This window comes from Triticum urartu, chromosome 1 (assembly GCF_003073215.2).
Source record: "Triticum urartu cultivar G1812 chromosome 1, Tu2.1, whole genome shotgun sequence".
NCBI lineage: Eukaryota > Viridiplantae > Streptophyta > Magnoliopsida > Poales > Poaceae > Triticum > Triticum urartu.
In genome coordinates this window covers 545155769-545181316 of record NC_053022.1, presented here as the reverse complement: position 1 = coordinate 545181316, position 25548 = coordinate 545155769, and the positions used below count along the sequence as shown (strand labels likewise).

Genomic DNA, 25548 nt, shown 5'->3' with positions numbered 1-25548 from the left:
TGGGGTCATGCTCCGCACGCCTCAACCGGCGTACTCACCAATTGCGCCCATGAGCCACCATCTCTTGAACAACGCCATGCACACCTCTCCGGGATCCAACTTCAGTGGCGGTGGCGGCAATGACATCGCCTCACCGAATGCCCATGTGCCGCTTCGGTGGGGCCAAAGGAAGCGCCCGCGTAGCCGCCGCGCGGCGCCTGGACCCACTCCCGTGCCTAAACTGGAGTTGACCCCCGCCAAGGCGCAGACGCAGGCGGTGAAGCCGATGGTGTCGTCAGGCGCTCGCGAGCCCAACCTCATCACCAACATGTCGCTCCCTCCTCGCGCTCTCACCCTTTCTCTCCGCAGGTACGCAAATCCCTCCGCCTCGCCATATTGTCCATACCCATCATCACTACTGGCATGTTTGTGGCAGTTCCCTACTCGTTTGTGTCGCATGCAGTTGTATCTTTCTTTACAACATCACTTTGTTATACTTTTTTGGACTCATCAAGCACATTAAAATGGAGCCCGCGTGTAAGAGAGAGAGAGAGAGAGAGAGAAAGAGAGAGAGAGAGTCACTCAGTTACAATTTTTTGGACTCATCCAGCACATTGAGCATGTTTTGTTTTCATGCTAGTAGCACTTAATCCATCACATTAAAGCATCAACCCATCATAGAGGTATCTCGCAACGAAAAAAAGCATTAGTGACCCATTCACACCAATGCCATTAATAGTTACCATTGTTTGTGTGTACGCGGTGCTGGACGGATGAACCGGTGACATCATTGCTAAATTACTACTCTACTAAGGAAAGATAGATACACACACACAAATATGATCCTTGTAACCATCTTATATATTTACTGGCTGGGCAGTCTACCCTTTCAACACAACCAACGCGTAGTAATTGATGGATTGAATGAAGAGAAACATTTTCTAGCTGGTCGTGTGGTACTTGTTGCGTCATAGTACTATTTGTTGCTAACATGATGACAATGATGAGCAGCTCCGCGGAGGAGCTTCACAACACCATTGGCGAGCAACAGCCAACGTTGAAGGAGAAGAAGGTGATGCCGCCGCCGAGCGCCCTTGGTCCCATCCTCTCGACCATCTCTCCTCATGCTGCCACCCTCTCGCTCCACAGGTACGCACTCCCCGCCCAATAAGCGCATACTGTACTCGACATTCTCTGTAGACGCAGGCAGCACCCATGGGTCATGGACGACAGCGTCGCGTCTATTCTTCATTTGTTTGTGTTGTGTCGTCTCGGTCGGGTTTGAGCCGCTGGTCCATGGGATCGGGTTAGGTCCGGCCTAGTTTTTTTTTCTATTATTATGGGTTCACGTCCGCTCTGGTCTATTTTTTTTGTTTTGTTTTGAGGGGTAAAGCATTTATTCAATCAAAGGAAATCAAACAAAGTCTGAAATCTCATCTGCTACAGCCTGCAGAATACAGTCTGGTGGCACCTCAAGCCATTCTTTATTCATACGAATGCTAACCCTTTCCTTTGCTAACCTATGCGCCACTTCATTAGCCGATCTACGCACCCAGCTCACCTTAAACTCTTGCCGAGTCTGTACGTAGTAGCTGCTTGATCTCCTCCACCAACGGACCTACAGCCGACAGGTTCTTGCCCTTATCATTGATCATCGCCACCACTCCCTTGCTGTCCAGCTCAAGATGGATCCTCTCTACGTTCTGCTGCATTGCCAGTTTGACTGCTTGCCTGCTTGCCAAAACCTCAAGCATCTCCGGGTCGGAAGTGCTTGGGAGGAACGAGCACGCTCCTCCTCTATATGCACCACTCCTCCTCCACCGTAAACCTGCAGTTTTGAGGTTGCCCCGTCCGCGTTCACCTTGATCCAGCCAGCATCGGGTGGCTTCCATCTCTCCACCTGTTTTGGCTCCATGGTCCTGGCTGTTCTTTGGTGAACCTCAGTCGTCCACTCCCTCATATGATCATGAACCCGCTCCGCCACAGCTTTCGCGTCCGCAATTCTCTTCCCATCGCGATCGCGTGCCTCATTCCGAGCAAGCCACAGCCCGTAGAGGCCCTGCACCATTGTCTCACGTTCAGCGTCACTAGCACCGGCGGACCACTCCTGCAGCCACTGTGAAACGGCGGTGCGGGAACCATTTAACTCCGGCGGTGTGACTACAGGCGCAGCCTTCTCCTGTCGGAGCACTTTCCAGAACTGTTTCGAGTGTGGACTGCCCCAAAAGCGGTGAAAAATAGATTCCTCTCTCCCACAGGCAGCACAAAATACTCCGCCTTTGATGTGCCTCCGGTGAAGCTCTGGTCTCCTTTGTTTTGTTTGTGTTATTATGGGTTCATTCAAGCTCAGTCCGATCTAGTTAAGAGGGTGCTTGGATCCAAGGACTTATTTTAGTCTGATTAAAAATAGTCTCTTTAAGAGGCTAAAGTTTCAAGCATCCCTAACTAAAGAGGGGCTTAAACTAGTCTTGAGACTACCTCTACTAAGACTAGTCATAGTGAAAGTAACTCAGGTAGTAACATATCGCACTTCAAGAATTTTTTGCTTATGTGACATATATTTAATGAGGAGAGAGATGTTTAGAAGTAACATAATATGTACTGTAACATAGCGCTTCCCGAGAAAGAATGAGTCTATAAGCTAATAAATGAAGTCATCTATGACACTACTATTATGTTACTTTGCACTATGGAGATAGTAATTTAGACTGGTGTCATATGCATGACACTAGTATAAGTTACTCCCCACTATGACCAGCCTAAAATGTGGATTAGTCCTCTCTCTCCTCATTTAACTTCTCTCCTTTAACACATGCGAGTTCTGGATTGGAGAGTTTGTAGGATAATAAATGCTCATTAACTTGATTTTAGTCTCTTTAGTATTTGGATCCAAGCATTGGATGAGGCTAGCAAGTTTTAGTCCCACTACTTTTAGTCATGAGACTAAAATGTATCCAGGCACCCTCTAAGGCCGTCGGCATAGGGGGTCACTTCGTTGGTGCTCCATATTTAGGACCCGTGGTTCATTTATTTACTCATTTATGTCTTAATTTTTTTCTCATTTATACACCTTCTGTAGCCTTCCCATTTACAACATGCTTCGTTTCCATATAATATGCTAGCAGTACCAATGTCACATTAAGGATCATAATAGTATGTCCGGCAACAAATGAAAACTCAAGAAATATATCCATCCATCACCCCGCTGGGCTCGTCCCGGATCCACTCCAGATTCCTGGGTAGAAAATCATCACCTCCTCCACGTCGGGATAAATCTCTCTCTCTCTCTCTCTCTCTCTCTCTCTCTCGCGCGCGCGCGTGGCGGCGCGGGGGGGGGGGGGGGGGGGGGGGGGGGGGGGGGGGGGGCAGTGGTGGATCTAGGATTCTGAAGCAGGGTGGTCCAGCCTAATAATTTTTTTACATTTTTACAACAGACATGACATGCCAATGTACTAATTAATTTACCAATAGCAGAATAGAAATTGACCTTTTTTTCTCAAACAAGTCTTCGTTTTGCATTAAAAAAGGCTACATACCTTGAAAAGTTCAAAGAAGACAATCTGCATGCGTTCATTCTTCCAAATTTGACACATTTACGTAATCCTGTGATCATGGTACACATTTTGTTCTTCAATGTGACAATGACATGTACTGACTCAAAAAAATGAGAACCATTTATTAATTGTTTGACCCAAACTGAAAAAATTCGGTAGTACTCCCTCCGTTCCTAAATACTTGACTTTCTAAAGATTTCAAAAAGTGACTAGATACGAAGCAAACTGAGTGAATCTACACTCTAAAATATGTCTATATACATCCGTATGTGGTAGTTCATTTGCAATCTCTAAAAAGACAAATATTTAGGAACGGAGGAAGTAATTAGTAACATTCCTGCAAATTACAGCTCAAGATGCCACATAGATTAAAAATCTGACCCAGACTGAAACTGTTCAGTAACAAGCAGTAACATTCCTGGACAGCAGTACTACATTACGATTTACACAGGAGCACAACAAACCTAAACTCGTAATGAGCAGTTCTATCAGGTAGCAGCACGACGAGCAATCAGTAAGAGTAGACAAAAATTGGTAAACGAGCAGAAATCTCATCAAAGGATGGCTCAAGCTTAGCCACCGCCCTCGTCCTTGGCATCTGTCTCGCAAGCTCAGCCACATCGTGACCACAACTGCCGCCGCTCTCTGTCGTGTGTCCGCATGGTAGAAGCTTGGCAAAACAAGTCTCCTTCTCAGTCCTCACCACCGGACACCTTTTCCATCTCTACTCCATGTGACTCACCATCCATGCAGAACTCCAGGAGCCCATTCTACTATGCCACACCGGTGCTTGCATCCATGGTCAGTCTCTCCTTCCAAATATTGATGTGTGCCTTCAGCCCCTGGTTAAGAAAAGCCAGACCGCCAGTTTCTTCCAGCGACAGCGGCCTCCACAATGGAAACAGCTCCCGAGAAGTCAAAGTCAGGATCATGATGGCGTTCAGATGCACTCATTCTTCCACACACGAGCGAGATCCTCATTTTTCCACTTCTTCTCCGCATCCCTCTCCGACCTTTCACCATGGATCTCGCCGGAGCAGCCGCAGGCGGGGTGCGGCAACCCAGCAGCCGTCGACCCGCTGCACCTGCGTCATCTTGCAGCATCTGTGTCTTCCGTCGTTGTGGTCTATGTTGCCGAGCATCATTGGCGCAGTAGGCCGCTGTTGTGGTCGATGTTGCCGAGCACGTTGGTACAGCGCTCCGGCGTTGCAGGTGAACGGATCTCGCCGGCCTATAGGGATGCTTCCGTGCTGCGCGCACGGTGTCGCGCCCTTGCAGATCTTGTCGGGGACGGCAGAGTTGCTGTGCAACACGCGGCGCTGCGACCGGCGGGGAGGAGTTGCAATACAATGTTCATGGTGTTGTAGCCGTCTCATCGGCGGCACGATGGAGCTGGAATGCAACAAATGGTGCTATGACCGGTGGACCTCGCAGGTGAGGGGGTGTGGTTACTCCAGTGCAACGTTCATTGTGTTGGGACTGTCTTCCTTGGCAGTGCGGCGGAGCTGCAGTGCACTATGTGGTGCTGCGACTAGCGGACCTCACTGGTTGCGGGGAGCTGCAGTGTAGCGTCATGGCGCCGTGCTTGTCTAGCACATCCGCTCATCCCGTGATGGCCATGCGTTGGCTTCTAGGACAACCGTCGACAGCCCTCCCTCGTGTGCCTGCACGACTTAGCGGGCAAGACTGTCTCGGCCCTGCCTCCCACGCCCTATGGTCAAAGGGTGCATCCTAGGCCATGGTGGGGGCTGGTTTCAGTCAGCTACTGCACAACACTCTCAATGCTTCATCAACGGTGGGCCTGCTTCTCTGATGCCACAAGCTCTTATGTGGCGCATGGTACGCCACCGTGTGGGAAGCTATTATGTGCTTACCACTCACACATATGCATGACCCTACTGCACCTACTCCGCTCCTGGGAACACCGCCGCCACTAGTGGCCTCTGCATCACCACTGATGGCTGAGTCCATGTCGGATCTCATGTACGAGCATGGGAACCCAGCCCCTAGACCCCACAATGTTGAGACCCCATCGGCCACGTTGTTCGTCATCCGACACTAGCCTCCGCTACTTCTCACTCTTCATTGCTATAGGCCGAGGCATCGACTTTGCAGCCCGACGTTGTGTCACTTCTTTGCAACAAAGCTTGCCTCCAATCCAAGATAAGGTCCACCCTAGTGACGTGAATGCCAAGAAGATCCCATACTGGCATATGGAGATTATCGTCGAGGGCGAGGATGTTACTCAGCTTCTATCTCCAAGTTTGATAGACTGTTTCAAGGGAAGCTTTCGTCGGTCGCCGTCAGCGTGCTCCATGCTTGGGCTCTTTACGCAGGACTGCGACCTGGCTACCACGATGGAGGATGTTCTGATCCTGCATGGGGGAGAGGAGAGCCTCGACTAGTAAATACAGGAATCGATCAAAACCACGATTGTGGTCTAACTTTGTGTAAAAGTTGTTGCTTGAGTTCTTTTAGTCCCAGATGCTAGCAAGCCTTTTGTTGTCTGTATTTAGGGGAGGGCATTCTCCTGAACCTTGTTGTTCCTCTTTCTAGCATAATGTTGTGGTTAGAGATGGTCCGAACTTGTTTGTAGTCCATTGTTTCTTAAAATGCAAGTGTTCCTTTGTGTGCTATGCTTGATTACCCTTTCTTACCAATGTTAGAACACACCCTTAGCATCATTAGTTGTAATGTCATGGGACTAAACTATCTTGATAGAATATCAATTTTCCTTGAGATGATTGTGACCTCCTCTCATAAACTCGTGCACATTCAAGAACCCAAGTTGGGAACGACTTACGCTGCTACTATCATTTATTTTGGCGACGTCAGGCTGAGGAACTTTCCAGTCACACCGGCCCTTGGTACTAGGGGTGGTATTTTGCTTTTCTTGAACAACGACATGCTCGATGCTTCTGGCATCACCAGCGAGGTGTTCCTTCTGTCAGCTATGATCGAGATCAAGCTGACTACGGCCTATGGACCCATGACCTATCTTCGGAAATATGGTTCTTTTGCGGAGCTCCACGTCCACAAACTTTGTCTTGGTGTCATGTGGTTAGTCACAAGTGAATTTAACCAAATTTACAGAGCATGATGCAGAAACAGGAGGCACACTAATATTCTGCTCGTCACTCGCTTATGTGGTACTCTTGATCCATGCGAGCTTAAAGAGATCCACCTGCAGAATAGGAAGTTCACTTGGTGTAATGAGCGGTGGGATCCGACCCTATGCAAGCCGGATAGCTATTTCCGCAACATCTATTGGGATCTTCATTTTGAAAATCATGTGCTCGCTGCCTCCTCGTCCGCCCTGTCTGATCATCGTCCCTTGTTTCTTGCTAGTGACCATGGTCTGAAGTAGCTACATGCATTCAAGTTCGGGAACTTTTGGGTCAAGCTTCTGGTTTTTGGAATTTTGTTGTGGAGGCTTGGGGGAAGCCCTCGCCACACAAGGAGCCGTCTAGGGTGCTCTTTGACAAATTAAATTGCACTAACATCCATCTTCGGTGATGGAGCAATGCCGTTTTCTCTACCTCAATATTCGGTTGTACATGGCGCTTGAGGTCATCCTTAGATTCTATACAGACATAGATTCCCTACCGATTTCACTAGAGGAGAGTGATTTGAGATAAAGGATAAAGTGGAGGGTCGTCGATCTAACGAGTCTGGAAAGATCATTTAAAACCTTAAGGAGGGTGATGCAAATGCAAAAAATTTACCTCTGCATCAATGCTTGAAGGCACAATAACTTCATCGACAAGATTCGGCAGGGAGCCGGCTAGCTTACTTTCAACAATGATAAAGCAAGGGTGGTGCAAGACCATTTCTCCACCATGTCGCATAAAGCACAGGGGTGTCAAAGAGACTTTAATTGGGAAATTCTATATTTCTCTGCGACCTCTCTGGCATCGGAGACCCTTTCACAGAGAAGGAAATGATTGACGTCATTGCACAAATGCCTAAGGATAAGTCTCCATCTCCAGATATTGCTTTGTCGGGCCTTTTTCCAAGGCTTTTTGTGCTACAATTAAGCATGGCATCATGGCTATGATCAATAATTTTTCCAGACTCATTATTGAGCACATTAAGCGGCTTAATTCGGCCAACATTGCGATCCTCCCAAAGAAGAATGGTGATGAATGCATCGCTGACTTTACGTGGATTAACCTTATTCGCATGGAGTACTAATGCATGTTAATATCGCCTCATATATGATGAAGATGCTAATTGAGACACTCATTCATATCTATGGTGAATTATTTTGTACTGGCCTTTATTAATCATGCTTACCAGTGACAAACTTGCGTTGTTACCTTGTTGAAGGTGTTGTCTACTTCTTGTGGTGCTGGTCTCGGCAACCATGATGCAAATCATGTCTCGTCCATCTTTGATAGGATGTGGCGACAACAAGCGAGGACGTCTATCCCTTCTTGAAGACGTTGTTGCGGAAGAAGTTGATTTAGTCCTAGGTGTTTTTTCACAACCTGTAATGTTTCGGCTCGAGATGCGTTTGTTCAGTACTCCGCTTGACAATTAATATAAATGGTTTTGTGCATCACAATGATGCAGAGGCCGAGGGTCTCAACCATACTTGTTGAACAAAGGTATCGCTTTTGTTGAAAAAAATCCTTTTGAGAAGTCATGTGCCACATGTTCCCTATATAGATGGTTTCATGTCACTTGTTGTTGGGAGATACATGGTACAAGGAGCACCGTGCTAAATATAATAGTCGCACCAACACATATCACATTAATGAGGGTCAGAAATATGGCTTAGTGCACGTGCAGGATGAGCCTTTTATTGCTTGGAGGAAGGAACACCTTGAGAAGATAAAAGATCACAAAGAAGCAGAAAAGAAGAAGGTCAAAGCTATTGAAATTCTATGGTCTCTCATCAATCTACAAGTTAAATATATCTGAAGGGACTTACTCAAAACCAAGGTCAGTTTCATATCAAGGTCTAGAGGATGATACGACCATACATGTTCATGATATTCTTAGCGTTATTCCGGTCTATGATGATAAAAGCGCCAATGTACACATTGTACATAAGTCGTAGCCATGCATCTACTTTGCATGGGTTGGACATGAGAAATAATGTATTTGTCCCGGACTAGACAAAAATAACTTCAATTGGGAGCAAAGAAGAAGCCAGGTATTGATGCATGTGGGCGAGCTGAGGAGAACAGAAGCACATGCTTCTATTTTGTCATTTCAGAGCCACCATATCAATCATATGAGTAAAAGGAAACAACAACTTAGTTATAATTTAAGAGTTGGAGATGACAAAATAGAGATTAGTTTCCTATTTTGAAGAAGACGTGGTCGAATTATTTATGGGACATGGTAGAAAGTGAAAGGTGTATGACAAAAACAAAGAGATTGGCTTCCTACTTTGAAGAAGATATGGCCGGATTATTTAAGGGCCGCGGTATAAAGAGAAAGGTGCATGAACTTGCTATTTTTATTCGTTCCAATCAAGGAGAGATTTAGCTCAGAGGTTCACATGCATGGAATATATTGTGTTGGAAGAGTGCTGTTGGGGTCTACAATGCATAGTATACCATAGTGATGCACCAATTTAAAAGAAGTCGTATTTATTTACGATAGAAATCTAAGGTGTTTGATTTGGGTTGTAAGATTGTCTTGCTAACCTATAAACTAAGAAATCTAATAGTTGGTAGATTTTAGGTAATTTTTTAGCATGTAAAGGAGATTTTGTTGGGCAATCAACTTTCTTTCCAAGCTAAGTTAGTTGGTTCATGTATTAAAGCCTATGTTGTGTGCCATGTAACAACAAGTTATTTTGAGGAAATAGACATATATTGCAGAAAAATACCCATATCGAGTTTTGAGGGAAGCTGTCTGAAAATCCTATGTTTTGGAGGAATCTTTGAAGACCTGTATATTGTGATTTCTGCATACAAATTGTCTTGTGCATGAGTTTCCATCTTCTAGATTGGTTATATTGTGTTCAACCGCAATGTTCAAACCCTCTACTTCGTGTACACCACGTGCGGGGCAAGAGGCTACTGCACTGAAGGTGGACGACCATGAAAGATAGGGTTGTGATGATAGATCAGATCTTGCCTTGAGGTTCGTTCCTCATCACACTCTCCACGACAATGCTTGGCTGAGGAGAATTTACATGTCCATGGGACTCATAATTTATCACATCAATCAAGTTTGCGCTCTTTGGGCTATGCTTGATCATGTTCATCTTTAGCACGAGACCGCCAATAACATTGTTTGGAAGCTTGCGGCAAATGGCATCTACTCCGCTGCTTCCGCTGAGGGGTCCATCACCATTTTGATTAAGCATGCAATATTTTATAAGTGGGTGCCCCAAGTGGAAGCTTTTTGCATGACTTGTTATCAAGAATATGATTTTCGACCACCGAGTCTAGAGAGGAGAGGATGTCCAAACCGTGGCTTCAGTCAACTTTTTAGGAGGAAGCTTGAGTCCGCTACACACATTTTGTTCAAGTGCAAACCCTTCATCTGTGTTTTCGAGGTTTTAAAGGCATGGCTTGCCTCCTTGGAGTGAACATCGCTCAATGGGGTGGACTACCACGATGCTCTTGGTCGTGGCCAAAGTAGGAAAGAGATAGATGCTCGTTGGGGGGAACTTTGGAACGAGAGGAATGCGAGGTTCTTTTTAGAATGAGGATAAAAAAAGTGTCCGGCTTAAACTTAATAAAGCCTACACACCGGCAATATACAAACAAGTCACACTACATAGAGGAAACTTGGTTTCCTGAGTATGAGATAAATCACTAGGGCATCAAACTAAGGCAGAGCCCGCAGGCTCGGGGAGGATCCAAAAGGATGCCATGACCCTAACACACCGGCGGAGATGAACGAGCCATCGAGTAGACCCGTCATAGCTTGTTGATCGCCAATACTATGCTATCAACGTTGCTTCGCTTCCCAAGCAGCATCCACTGCTGCAGGTAAACATTGCACTGGAAAAAGCGGTCAGCAGGGTGAGGGAGGGCAACCTCAATCGTAATTTTGTTGTCATTTTGCTGAATGGCCCATAACAATGGCTCTACATATGGCCACATTACGCATTTGGACATGCCACGTAACGAGTTCAATAGAAAGATCAACTCCGCACCAGAGGCTAGATCCCAATGCATCCCTGAAGCTTCACGGACTGCACTCCACAGAAAGCGCGAAAAGGATATCTAAAGAAGACATTGTTGGTGTCCTTCCACACCACACACAAAGCACAATGGGCGTCCAAACGGTAATTGCTCTTAACTATATTGTTAGACGTCGGCAGGTGGTTTCTAAACATTTGCCACAAGAATATTTTAACTTTTAGCGGTAGTGGCCTTCCAAATATGGCACATGACAAAAAGTGAAGAAGTTTTAGATAGTTGTGCATAGAGCGATTTTACTGAGAACTGGCTAGAGCTAGTAAGGTGCCTCATAACCACGTCGTCACCACTGGACATGAGCATGTATTGGAGCCTATCCCAAAGAGAGTTCCGACTAGCGTTCTCGATAGTGGTTAGCTCACGATGAAAGGATACAACTAGGGGGAGAAGAGAAATGCCTCGGCTACCGAGATATCCGACTCCACTATTATGGAGTACAGTGCACATAATTCCATCCAAAGCAGCTGCAAATCCAGTCAATAGTCAAACAAAAATGCAGATGGGCTTGCCATTCCTAGTCAAAAACTTTGCCCCCAAAGTGAAAGCCGGCTTAACCGCTTGGATCTCATTCCAAAATGGGTAGCCACAAACCTTAGATTCAAAACAAAAGAGCAGTCCGGGAAATACTTTGCTTTGAAAAGCTTCGCCCAAAGCGCACTAGCATTTTGGGAGAGCTTCCAAACCCACTTGGATAAATGGGAAATGTTCATAAGTTTCAAATTTATTAGGCCCAAGCCTCCTGACTTTTATGGATGGTAAAACTATCACTCACTTAACCTCATGGTATTTCCTCTTGGCTCCAGCTCCTTCCCAAAAGAACTTGGAGCGCAACATGTCCAGTTTGGTGTAAGCCCCATCATCTAGAAGGAACAAACCCATTGTGGATATGGTAATATAGGAGATGCTCAAATTTGTTAAGATCAGCCTGGAGCCCGAAGATATGACCTCGCATGCCACGGGAAAACCCTTTTAGCTACCGAACAACACAACGCCTCGCCATCAGAGATTTTAAGGTTCTTGTTATTAATTGGGAACCCTAAGTACGAGATTGGGAAGTCTCCTAACTTGGAACCTGATATTCCTCCCAGTGATCCATCCCCTTGGACTTATGGAAATTAACCTTCATCCCCGACATTGCCTCAAAACATAGAAGGATTGGTTTTACCGAGGCAATACTAAGCTGGTCTGGTTCGAACAACATCATTGTGTCATCTATGTATTGCAAGTGCACACCCCCTAGGGATAAGTTGGGCCACCCCCCTTCATATGCCCAGTAGCTCGATCCCTATCGAGCATTGCCGAGAGTGCCTCAACAACGAAGTTAAAGAGCAAGCGGTAGAGGATTGCCTTGTATCAACCCACGCTTGTTGAACCCACCTAGCCTTAAAACCATTGTGAAGCAAAACCTCATGGAGAAATACCTAGCTGACACAATGATAAGCTTTTTTGATATCTAACTTAAGTAGGGTCGCCTATTGTCTACATCTCTTAACTCCGTGCATTATCTCATGCAACGCCACTAATCCTTCAAGGATGTAACCGTCTTTGATAAACGCGGATCGACATCTATTTATGATGTGATGGGCCAACGGAGAGGGACGTGAGGCATATGACTTCTACAACGGATTTTAAAAGGAACATTGATCAGCGCTATCAGTCGAAATTGGCAAATGTTTTGTCAGCCCCCTTGACTTCAGAATTAACGGAAGCACGCCAAATTTTAACCTAGATATGTCAAGCATACCGACCGTGAAACCAGTGCAGATGGCAAGCAAAGGGCCCTTCAGAAAATTCAAGAACATGTGAAAGAAGGCAACCGACCAACCGTCTAGACCGGACACCTTATCCAGTTCCATGGAGAGAATCTCCGCGTCGATCTCTTGAGCCACGAAGGAGCACATAAGATTAGCATTTTCCTCATGTGAAACACACTACGAGTGAACCTGCAGATTAGAGTGCAGCACAACCAATTCGGGCTCAGCCGAGCCCGCCCACCTAATGTTGAAAGTATAGATACGCCCTGCTCCAATTGCGGACGCTGGATGGAGCACTTACATCTACGGCCATTCGCTTATGCATGAAAGTAGCGTGTGTTTGCATCCCCTTTGGTAATCCACTTGACCCCACCTCTACGACGCGAGTACTCTTGCTCCGTGTGAAGGATAGCGAGCACCTTGTTCTCGGTGGCGTATCTATGTTCCCATTCGGCAAGAACACACAAAAAATAGACGTAGAAACATGCTTAATTTTGCCGCAAGCGCAATCCATGTCTCAAACGCGTCACGCAAATTACCAGCAGACGATAAGGCTATGGCCTAGCGCTCCTGAATCAACGATTCATTTTCGCCATCTAACATGCTGATGATCGTCTTGGCGCTCAATAAGGCCGAAGCCAAGATTTCGGTAACCACCCACTAGTGCAAGGCACCTAGGTTCCATTATGCCGTGAGAGTTTTTCTCCATTTGTGGAGGAGCAATGGCCTCCTCCTTTGAACCTCTAGTAACCTTCTTTATTGAGAAGATTAGGCAAATCTTTTGTGTTTGTTTCAAATTTTTTGAAACACTTTTTGTACTCTTCTATTTTCATCTTTAGAAACGGAAGTTTATTTTAATCATGTTTTTTCCACTACCAGTAGAATACTACCGTCGCATTAAGCATCACCAGATTATCCCCAGGATAGATAATCTAACCAATCTCCAGCATTATATATAGGGTATCTTTCCAGTGAGCTTGCATATCCGTCCACAAACACTCTGGCACTAATGCCCCATTAATAGTTTCGTGTGGCTCAAAATAGATTGATACTACTACGTACAACATACATATATAGTCCTGCATTAGTTCTGTTGCACTATTTCATGTGGTCGATCGTTTTGATCGTGTCCCCCAGACCCTCCCTTTCAACCCAACAACGCCGCAATGTTGCTGTAAGAGATAAACTTTTTTTAGTTCTTGTCATGCCGTCGATCGTTCTACTAATGCCAAAAATGATGTTGACCAGTTCTTGGGAGGAACCTCACACCGCCGCCGTCGAGAAGCAGCCAGCGGCGAGGGAGGAGAAGCGGCAGCCAGCCCCCAAAGGGAAGCCTAAGAAGCAGCAGCAGCCGCAGCGTCAGGAGTCGATCAAGGCGACAAAGGAGCAGAAAGGGAAAACGCCCATGGTAGAGGTGCCTCCGCCCGTCGAGGAGGAGGGGGAGAAGGCGGCCATGGCGAGGCCGGTGGTGCCGCGGGTCGTCACCCAGCTGACGCACGAGGAGAAAGAGGAGGACTGGCTGGCCATGACGGGCACCAAGCTGCCGCGGTTCCCCCACAGGCGCCCCGAGATAGTCCAGAAGCAAGTCAACGTATGCATGCATGCCCAAAGCTTTTTTATTATTATTTTTTCCTTTGAATCATGGATTCGTTTTGGTATGACTGACACCATCTGTTCGTGCGTGCAGAACATCTGCCCAGGGGAGTGGCTCTGGCAGGCCAACAGGACCAGGTACAAAGTCAAGGAGATGAAGTCCGAGAAGGTACTCACTAGCTTTTCCACTGCTATTTGCACTTCACTTCATCGCCATGATTTTATTATTCTTGATGATTATATATTTGATTGTGATTCACCTCGTTAGGATTATAATTATATTTAAATGATTAGTTGTTTAGATCCAACTGCATTTGTTATTTCTGAATTTTGCATTGTAATAAGATTTTTAGAGATTTTTTTAGGGAATTAGATTTCCAGGTGTGTGGGGTTGGGAGGGGGGCTGAGGGTGGCCAACGTGCCCATCTCCTAGCCTAGGTGCTCTTACACGTGTGGCCAGGAAGTCGTGTTATATCTACATCCTTTGACGGTGAAAGCACATACCAGTTGATATTCTAGAACTTTACATTGTGTATGGAGCATGGAAAGGTGTGACCCTAGGTGGGAGTGGTTGACATGCTCGAGTGCGGATATCATTAGAGTTTGAGTTAGATTTCTATCATAAATTCAAGTTACAAAATATGAGTTATATGTTTAACAAAAAATATATTATTAGAAACTTCTTTCAAATACAAATCTAACAATACAATTATTATAGTATAACACATATTTTGCAAGTGACATCTATATTGAATTTTTTTTAAGATACGAGCGGGGCTGACAAAATTTGGATGGAGGAAGTACTTTGTCTTGGAGACAGTTAATTTTCCCAGTACCGTCTTGCGTCTTGGGGCCAGAATCGCAGCCAAACCCATTGACTGTTTTTGCTTTAAGTGTTTTTGGTTTTCAGTTTCTCTCTGTTCGCACCACAGTGACTTGGCATGTAGCCAAGATGGATGATCACCTTGTTGAGCTTTGTGTTATTCTGCAGCGCGTGGACGGCTTGAAGGGCATGGCAACGGATGACGAGGACTCCGACTCCGACTGAGCTCGAAGACAAGCTCGGGCGCGACTCCAACAATGGAGCAACAATGGGAGAAAGGATATTTTGGAGTTATTGGTGGTGAGAAGCGTCATGAAAAGCGGTATCAAGAGAAAGAGAGGTTGAAGATAGTTAGTGATCATGGATGGGCATTCCATGAGTTTGAGTCAAATAAAAAACCCGGAAAATAATTTATGAGGTTGATGTTGTGCTACCCAACAATGGTTTAGGAATGTTGCATCTCTGCTACCAATTGCCACCATGCATCTCAAGTTTCTGTTTCGCAGGAACTATTTGTTGCTTTGCCTCTTGAGTTTCTATTTTCAGTAACTATTTGTTGCTTCGCGTTGGCAAAACCACCAAGGGATGAGCTCTTGATGTTATGTCTACCCTACTCAATGTAAATTTTGTGTTGACTTAGCGACTGCTTGCATATCGGTCCGCATGTACTCTAGCACTAATGACACATTAATACTCTCTCTGTCCCAAAATATAAAAGCGTTTTTTTTACATTAGTGTAGTTTCAAAAACGCTCCTATATTATGGGACGGAGGGAGTAGTTTTTATCTAATCTATTGTTTGCATGTACGCGGTGCAAGGAAGGGATGAACCAGTGACATCACCGGCGCAAAATAGATTGATACTACTACATAAAACATACATAGTCATGCGTTACTTCTGTTGCTCTATTTCATGTGGTCGATCGTTTTGATCGTGTCACCCAGGCCCTCCCACAACGCCGCAACGTTGCCGTAAGAGATAAACTGTTTTCAGTTCTGGTCATGTCGTCGATCGTTCTACTGATGCCAAAAATGATCTTGACCAGTTCTTGGGAGGAACCTCACATCGCCTTCGTCGAGAAGCAGCAAGCGGTGAACAAGGAGAAGCAGCAGCCAGAGCCTAAAGGGGAGCCTAAGAAGCAGCAGCAGCCGCAGCGTCAGGAGTCGTTCAAGGCGACGGAGGAGCAGAAAGGGAAGGCGCCCATCGTGGAGGTGCCGCCCCACGTGAGGACAAGGAGGAGAAGGCGACCATGGCGGCGAGGCCGGTGGTGCCGCGGGTCGTCACGCAGCTGACGCACGAGGAGAAAGAGGAGGACTGGTTGGTCATGACAGGCACCAAGCTGTCGCGGTTCCCACACAGGCGCCCCGAGATAGTCCAGAAGCAAGTCAACGTATGCATGCATGCCCAAAGCTTTTTTTATTAATTTTTCCTTTGATTCATGCATTGGTTTTGGTATCACTGACACGATATGTTCATGTGTGCAGAACATCTGCCCAGGGGACTGGCTCTGGCAGGCCAACAGGACCAGGTACAAAGTCAAGGAGATGAAGTCTGAGAAGGTACTGACTGGCTTGCCCACTGCTATTTGCACTTCACTTTGTCACCATGATTTTATTATTCTTGATCATTATATACTTGATTGTGATTCACCTCGTTAGGATTATAATTATATTTAAATGATTAGTTATTTAGATCCAACTGTGTATGTTATTTCTAAATTTTGCATTTAGATTTCTAGAGATTTTTTTAGCGGAATTAGTGCCCATGATAGTTCCTGCTCGATGCTCGTGAGCGTAAAAAACAAGCAGCCTTAGGTTGCGCTCAAATTTGGCCACCCCAGTTCGCAGGTGGCGAGCGAATTGCAAAAAGAAATGTGACTCCCGAACTCACGATGCTTACCAGCAGTGCTAGCCAGCCGAGCTAGGGACTGAGTATGGCTGATATGGAGCACTATATATAAAAGTACTTTGTATTGGAGACAGTTAATTTTCCTAGTACCGTCTTGGGCCATAATCGTAGCCAAACCCATTGAACGTTTTGCTTTCAGCGTTTATGGCTTTCAGTTTCCCTCTTTTCGCGAGGTAGTGACTTGGCATGTAGCCAAAATGGATGATCATCTTTTTGAGCTTTGTGTTATTTTGTAGCGCGTGGGAAGCCTGAAGGGCATGGCGATGGATGACTCCGACTACGACTGAGTTCGAAGAGGAGCTCGGGCGTGACTCCAACAACGGCACAACAGGAGAAAGGATATTCTGGTGTTGCCGGTGAGGAGAAGCGTTAGAAAAATAGGTAGCAAGAGAAAGAGAGGTTGAAGATAGTGATCATGGATGGGCAATCCATGAGTTTGAGTCAAATCAAACAATCGGAAAATAACTTATGAGGTTGATTTTGTGCTACCCGATAATGGTTTAGGAATGTTGCATCTCTGCTACCAATTGCCACCGTGCATCTCAAGTTTCTATTTTGGAGGAACTATTTGTTGCTTTGCTTCTCGAGTTTCTGTTTTCAATAACTATTTGTTGCTTCGCGTTGACAAAAGCACCAAGGGATCAGCTATTGATGTTATGTCTGCCCTACTCAATATAAATTTTCTGTTGACTTAGCGACTGCTTTAACTAGGGCTAGTGCTAGTTAGTCGATATCAGTTTCGTTAAATTTCACGGGGCCCTAAACATGCGGATGCGGGAGTGGTGTAAGTTGGGGAAAAGGGCCCTTCTCTAAATATGCTCTAATCCGCTCGGTGTTAACTTTAGTTTAGATCAGCCTCCCATTTAGGGGTATTCTTTCGGACTCTTCAGCCAACCGTTTGAAGCTGGGGCTACCGAGGGTCTATCAGATTTTGGACCTGCCAGATAAGTATGTTAGACACTCAAATATCAAATTTGGGACACAATCCCCCTAACCTTTTTCTAAGGTATAGTTCACCCCCTAACCTAATTTAACCATAAGCTTTTTGTCTAGTTCTCCTGACCAGGGTTTTCGACCGGTTCTGCCAGCCTATTTCGCTGATTATTACTGACCATTTGCGATGTTGAGATTGGCTAAGTTCAAGTCGAATCTTGCGATCCGATGATCTCGACATACCCTTCTCTGGAACTCCATCTCCTCAATAGCGATAGAGCTCCGTTATCATGGCGACTATGGCGTTGAGGCATTGGTCTCTGTGGAAAATCTGAACATGCAACTGGTGAAGTTTGATGGGGAACACATCGCTTAAAGGTTTCTTTGTGGCAGAAGCGTTTACTTACTCATGGAGGGCATGATGGGTGATGGCTTTGCTACTGCTAATGCTAATGCAGACATGAGACATAGCGGTCTTAGTAGAAGAAAAAAGGCGTATCCTAAATTACTTAAATCTCGAGCCCCAATTCAAGTTAAATCGTGAACCATGGCTATCACCCGGGAACATGACGAGTTGCATTTGCATCAAATCCTAAACCATGTTGTTCATCTATAGGGAGCCACCACGGCCTCGCCTTCCCGAGATGGACACAAATGCAATACAAACTTAAAAGTACCTAAAAATGGAGCAGGAGTCATACTGCCGTCAAAGGCCGAGATCCAACACGCCTCCATGGCCTTAATGCCACAAGAGACAAAGCAGATTGGCGCCAGCGGGAGGCAGGAAATCCCTAGACACCCGAGGAGTCACTCATGGAGGAGTTGGAAATTGTTTCGTTGAATCAGAGTCGCATAATCTAATATATCAGTTCTTTTTAATTTGTACATCGAAACTTGGGCCATCCAAGTAAGAATTTAACAAGAAAAATTGGACATAATTTCTAGGCTAGCCTTTCCACTTTGCAAGAGATAAAATTGTTCTACCGTACCAGACCGTGTTAGGAAGTTATGTTTGTAGCCCTAAAGAATAATGACCCATTAAGTACTCACGGAAAAAGCGGTAATACATTGTAGGTTAAATTGTCTGGATTACTTAATTGTTTGATACTAGCTATTCCACACGCTTGTTTATTCGGTATTTTCCAGAGCAACCAAATCCTGTTAGCAAAGTGGGAAACTATTTTCTGGAAAAACTAGAGGTGCCATTGTTTGTATCTCCTAAAGCTGGCTAGTTTTCTTGTATTGTTTTGCCTTTGCTTACAAATGAACATTTTGGTAGGCATTTGGATGGATCTGTTCAGTTAAGAGGTTGTTGTGCTTTTGCCATATTCTCTACTAAGTCATTAAATTAATCCTTACTTGTAGTATCATACAATAATTGTATGACATATTCATAACAGAAAGGGTGATCCTTTGGTAGCTTAGAAAGCGAAGCTTTCATGCACACCAGTAGAAATAAAAAGAAACTTTTTATTGGAGCATGTGAAATGCCCCAAATATATGCTAGTTTCCGAATATATGCACTTCAATAAGAGTATCATTTAGTGAAGTGGAAGGCATTTTTACTTCTATATGAAAAGATTGACAATAGTATATTACTCTCTTCGTCCCATAATATAAGAGCATTTACACTACGCTTACACTAGCGTAGTGTAAAAAAATGCTCTTATATTATGGGACGGAGGGAGTAAATCGTAACACCTGCCATTTTATGTCACAAAAAGAAAATCAATTTTCTAATTTATAGGCATGATACCGATACCTATATTCGAACCTATACAGAAGTGAAAGGCATATATATCCATTTTAGATGTAGTAAGAACGATGGTACTTTTAGCATAAAAATCAATCTTAATGGCTACCAACATTAGAGATGCTATTACATGTTTGCCTTTTTGGCTGGAAGCACATGTATAGATAGATGAGCATTTGTTTTTTGCTGGTATATAGATAGATAAGCATGCATTAATTAGTCTAAAACCAACGGCGCTTATCCACCCAGTGCGACGTCAAGTGTTGAACTGTTGATGGGTCACGTGAGCCCGGGGATCGTCACGCTCACGCCTCAGGAGAAGCATTGTGTGGGTGCGCATTAGCCGAGGCCCTAGCTAGCAGCATTCCATTAATCACATATCTGCAGAGACTAGGGAGCACGAGGACAAGGCGGAGAGTGGGAGAGAAAGAGAGTGTGTGTGTGGTGATCGGAGTGAAACGGCAGCCAAGGAAACAAGGAGGAGGCTGAAACGCTGCTCCGATGCGAGGGTCCTCCTCAGTCGCGTCTTCGCCCAGCCCCGCCCAAACGGACGTGAATAGCATGACGAGGTAATCAAAATCCCCTTCTTGCCGCCGCAATTTTGCTCATAGAGTTCTTCCGGTGCGGTGTTCTGGGTTGTTCTTTCCTTCCTGCCGTGTTGTGGGTTTTGTTCTGTTCTAGGACTTCTGATCGTTGGTCTGTCTCTGCGGAGGCGAAGGATCTTGGCGGAAGATTCATTCTCTCGCCCGATTGTTTCTATGTTGTCGCTGCAGACAGTTCTGTGTGCTCTTTTGTGCGGATTTTCATCGAACAGATCTTCGAATGCTCGGGGTTCGCACTTCAGTTTTGCAGTTTGTAAACAAGTTTCTTTTCCTTGTATACTGATTTTGGTTTCCAAATCCTGGCCTCGCGTTTTCTTGCTCGGGGAACAAGTTCTTTTTGCTGTTCGTTTCGTGCTGCATCCAAATATTGGATAGTTCATTTGATTTTGTTTCGTGTGCAGGTCCCAGAGAATCAACCCGGATTCCCTCGCTGATGGCGGCAGCAGCGGCGCAAGCAAGAACCCAGCGGCGCCGGCGCCGGCCCCCAAACCGAGCAAGGAGGAGCGCGCCCCGGATGTCGTCGTCGGCACCTCACGCCTCGCGCCCTACTTCCCCCGCACCTCGCTGGAGAATCGTCCGGCGTCCTCATCCGCTGCCCTCCTGAGCCACCTTCGCTACAACGTCGCCATGGACACGTCCCACTCCCAGGGACCCAACCTCGGCAGTGGCGGTGGCAGCGGCATCGCCTTGTCGGACTATCCCTTGCCGCTCCAGTGGTGGGGCCACGGGAAGCGCTCGCGCAGCCGTCGCCAGGCGCCGGTGCCCGAACCCGAGCTGACGCGCGCCGAGGTGCGCCGTTGGAAATCCCTCAAGTACAGGAGCCGCAAGGCGGCGAAGGCGCAGGCGCGAGCGGCGATGGCGCCGCCGCGCGCCCGCGGTCCCAACCTCAGAGCATCCCCATCGCCTCCTCCTCGCGCCGGCACCCTCTGGCTCCACGGGTACGACGCACGCCCCTCCCCTTGGCTATACTATCTGTTTTGTCGCCGTTCTATCTGGTTCGTGTTGCATGCAGTTCTATCTTTCTTTACAGCATCACTCTATTGCACTTTTCTAGACTCATCCAACACCATGTTTTGTTTCCATGCTAGCACTGGCATCCATCACATTAATCATCCATGCATCACATTAAACAATAACATTAATAGTTTTCGTTGTCCTTGTTTGTGTCTACTCAGGATAGCCAGATACATGCACACTAACCCGCAAAAAAAAGAGAGATACATGTACACATACATATATGATCTTCACAGCTATCTACTGGGGGCATGCATGCTAGATACTTACAAATATATTGTTCGGTTGCTAGTAACCCACAAAGAGGGGAAGTAGGTTTTTTTTATGTTCATTTCATGCTGTATCCAAATGTTTCACTTGGTTCTGTTGTGATCCAATAGCTCGCTAACATCGTCTCTCGAACGTTTGTTTGATTTTGTTTTCTGTGCAGGTACCCGGGAATCAACTCGGATTCCCTCCCTCTCGCTGATGACGGCAGTGGCAGCGTGATCCTTAGGCCAGTGGCACCGATGGCGGGCCCCACACAGAGCAAGGTCGAGCGCACCCCGCTCGTAGTCGCTGACACCTCATGCCTTGTGCCGTACTTTCCCCGCACCTCGCTGGAGCACCACATGATACGTGGGCGCATGACATCCTCATCCGTTGCCGTCGCGAGCCACCATCCCTACAATATCAACATGCACACATATCAGGGACCCAACGTTGGTTATGGCGGCGCCAGCGACATTGCCCGCACCTCACTTGAGCAGCACATATTGTGGGGTCATGCTCCGCACCCGCCTCAACCGGCGTACTCACCAATTGCGCCCATGAGCCACCATCTCTTGAACAACGCCATGCACACCTCTCCGGGATCCAACTTCAGTGGCGGTGGCGGCAATGACATCGCCTCACCGAATGCCCATGTGCCGCTTCGGTGGGGCCAAAGGAAGCGCCCGCGTAGCAGCCGCGCGGCGCCTGGACCCACTCCCGTGCCTAAACTGGAGTTGACCCCCGCCAAGGCGCAGACGCAGGCGGTGAAGCCGATGGTGTCGTCAGGCGCTCGCGAGCCCAACCTCATCACCAACATGTCGCTCCCTCCTCGCGCTCTCACCCTTTCTCTCCGCAGGTACGCAAATCCCTCCGCCTCGCTATATTGTCCATACCCATCATCACTACTGGCATGTTTGTGGCAGTTCCCTACTCGTTTGTGTCGCATGCAGTTGTATCTTTCTTTACAACATCACTTTGTTATACTTTTTTGGACTCATCAAGCACATTAAAATGGAGCCCGCGTGTAAGAGAGAGAGAGAGAGAGAGAGAGAGAGAAAGAGAGAGAGAGAGTCACTCAGTTACAATTTTTTGGACTCATCCAGCACATTGAGCATGTTTTGTTTTCATGCTAGTAGCACTTAATCCATCACATTAAAGCATCAACCCATCATAGAGGTATCTCGCAACGAAAAAAAGCATTAGTGACCCATTCACACCAATGCCATTAATAGTTACCATTGTTTGTGTGTACGCGGTGCTGGACGGATGAACCGGTGACATCATTGCTAAATTACTACTCTACTAAGGAAAGATAGATACACACACACAAATATGATCCTTGTAACCATCTTATATATTTACTGGCTGGGCAGTCTACCCTTTCAACACAACCAACGCGTAGTAATTGATGGATTGAATGAAGAGAAACATTTTCTAGCTGGTCGTGTGGTACTTGTTGCGTCATAGTACTATTTGTTGCTAACATGATGACAATGATGAGCAGCTCCGCGGAGGAGCTTCACAACACCATTGGCGAGCAACAGCCAACGTTGAAGGAGAAGAAGGTGATGCCGCCGCCGAGCGCCCTTGGTCCCATCCTCTCGACCATCTCTCCTCATGCTGCCACCCTCTCGCTCCACAGGTACGCACTCCCCGCCCAATAAGCGCATACTGTACTCGACATTCTCTGTAGACGCAGGCAGCACCCATGGGTCATGGACGACAGCGTCGCGTCTATTCTTCATTTGTTTGTGTTGTGTCGTCTCGGTCGGGTTTGAGCCGCTGGTCCATGGGATCGGGTTAGGTCCGGCCTAGTTTTTTTTTCTATTATTATGGGTTCACGTCCGCTCTGGTCTATTTTTTTTGTTTTGTTTTGAGGGGTAAAGCATTTATTCAATCAAAGGAAATCAAACAAAGTCTGAAATCTCATCTGCTACAGCCTGCAGAATACAGTCTGGTGGCACCTCAAGCCATTCTTTATTCATACGAATGCTAACCCTTTCCTTTGCTAACCTATGCGCCACTTCATTAGCCGATCTACGCACCCAGCTCACCTTAAACTCTTGCCGAGTCTGTACGTAGTAGCTGCTTGATCTCCTCCACCAACGGACCTACAGCCGACAGGTTCTTGCCCTTATCATTGATCATCGCCACCACTCCCTTGCTGTCCAGCTCAAGATGGATCCTCTCTACGTTCTGCTGCATTGCCAGTTTGACTGCTTGCCTGCTTGCCAAAACCTCAAGCATCTCCGGGTCGGAAGTGCTTGGGAGGAACGAGCACGCTCCTCCTCTATATGCACCACTCCTCCTCCACCGTAAACCTGCAGTTTTGAGGTTGCCCCGTCCGCGTTCACCTTGATCCAGCCAGCATCGGGTGGCTTCCATCTCTCCACCTGTTTTGGCTCCATGGTCCTGGCTGTTCTTTGGTGAACCTCAGTCGTCCACTCCCTCATATGATCATGAACCCGCTCCGCCACAGCTTTCGCGTCCGCAATTCTCTTCCCATCGCGATCGCGTGCCTCATTCCGAGCAAGCCACAGCCCGTAGAGGCCCTGCACCATTGTCTCACGTTCAGCGTCACTAGCACCGGCGGACCACTCCTGCAGCCACTGTGAAACGGCGGTGCGGGAACCATTTAACTCCGGCGGTGTGACTACAGGCGCAGCCTTCTCCTGTCGGAGCACTTTCCAGAACTGTTTCGAGTGTGGACTGCCCCAAAAGCGGTGAAAAATAGATTCCTCTCTCCCACAGGCAGCACAAAATACTCCGCCTTTGATGTGCCTCCGGTGAAGCTCTGGTCTCCTTTGTTTTGTTTGTGTTATTATGGGTTCATTCAAGCTCAGTCCGATCTAGTTAAGAGGGTGCTTGGATCCAAGGACTTATTTTAGTCTGATTAAAAATAGTCTCTTTAAGAGGCTAAAGTTTCAAGCATCCCTAACTAAAGAGGGGCTTAAACTAGTCTTGAGACTACCTCTACTAAGACTAGTCATAGTGAAAGTAACTCAGGTAGTAACATATCGCACTTCAAGAATTTTTTGCTTATGTGACATATATTTAATGAGGAGAGAGATGTTTAGAGTAACATAATATGTTACTGTAACATAGCGCTTCCCGAGAAAGAATGAGTCTATAAGCTAATAAATGAAGTCATCTATGACACTACTATTATGTTACTTTGCACTATGGAGATAGTAACTTAGACTGGTGTCATATGCATGACACTAGTATAAGTTACTCCCCACTATGACCAGCCTAAAATGTGGATTTGTCCTCTCTCTCCTCATTTAACTTCTCTCCTTTAACACATGCGAGTTCTGGATTGGAGGGCTTGAAGGATAATAAATGCTCATTAACTTGATTTTAGTCTCTTTAGTATTTGGATCCAAGCATGGATGAGGCTAGCAAGTTTTAGTCCCACTACTTTTAGTCATGAGACTAAAATGTATCCAGGCACCCTCTAAGGCCGTCGGCATAGGGGGTCACTTCGTTGGTGCTCCATATTTAGGACCCGTGGTTCATTTATTTACTCATTTATGTCTTAATTTTTTTCTCATTTATACACCTTCTGTAGCCTTCCCATTTACAACATGCTTCGTTTCCATATAATATGCTAGCAGTACCAATGTCACATTAAGGATCATAATAGTATGTCCGGCAACAAATGAAAACTCAAGAAATATATCCATCCATCACCCCGCTGGGCTCGTCCCGGATCCACTCCAGATTCCTGGGTAGAAAATCATCACCTCCTCCATTTTTTTACAACAGACATGACATGCCAATGTACTAATTAATTTACCAATAGCAGAATACAAATTGATCCATATTTTTCTCAAACAAGTCTTAATTTTGCATTTAAAAAGGCTACATACCTTGAAAAGTTCAAAGAAGAAAATCTGCATGTGTTCATTCTTCCAAATTTGACCCAAAAAAATGAGATGTACTGACTCAAAAAAATGAGAACCATTTATTAATTGTTTGACCCAAACTGAAAAAATTCGGTAGTACTCCCTCCGTTCCTAAATACTTGACTTTCTAAAGATTTCAAAAAGTGACTAGATACGAAGCAAACTGAGTGAATCTACACTCTAAAATATGTCTATATACATCTGTATGTGGTAGTTCATTTGCAATCTCTAAAAAGACAAATATTTAGGAACGGAGGAAGTAATTAGTAACATTCCTGCAAATTACAGCTCAAGATGCCACAT

The 25548-nt window shown here is 46.1% G+C and overlaps 2 protein-coding genes across 3 annotated transcripts in view; both read left to right on the top strand.

Annotated features, from left to right (window-relative positions):
* Nucleotides 1-23: 23 nt before the first annotated feature.
* Nucleotides 24-15471, top strand: LOC125538646. The gene is made up of 5 exons (XM_048701915.1): nt 24-348; nt 991-1128; nt 13708-14050; nt 14147-14221; nt 15044-15471. Exons 1-5 carry the CDS (start codon nt 50-52, stop codon nt 15098-15100), a joined length of 912 nt encoding a protein of 303 aa, XP_048557872.1. The 5' UTR covers nt 24-49; the 3' UTR covers nt 15101-15471.
* Nucleotides 15472-19782: 4311 nt separating this feature from the next.
* LOC125538634 overlaps nt 19783-25548 on the top strand; it is an 18056-nt gene continuing 12290 nt past the window's right edge. Inside the window, exons 1-4 of one of the 2 annotated variants that reach the window (XM_048701897.1) lie at nt 19783-20038; nt 20473-21009; nt 21516-22193; nt 22842-22979. In XM_048701897.1, the coding sequence (XP_048557854.1) occupies nt 19971-20038; nt 20473-21009; nt 21516-22193; nt 22842-22979 (1421 nt within the window). In that variant the 5' untranslated portion in view covers nt 19783-19970. The remainder of the gene's footprint in view (nt 20039-20472; nt 21010-21515; nt 22194-22841; nt 22980-25548) is intronic. The other variant, XM_048701904.1, reaches the window with a different exon arrangement.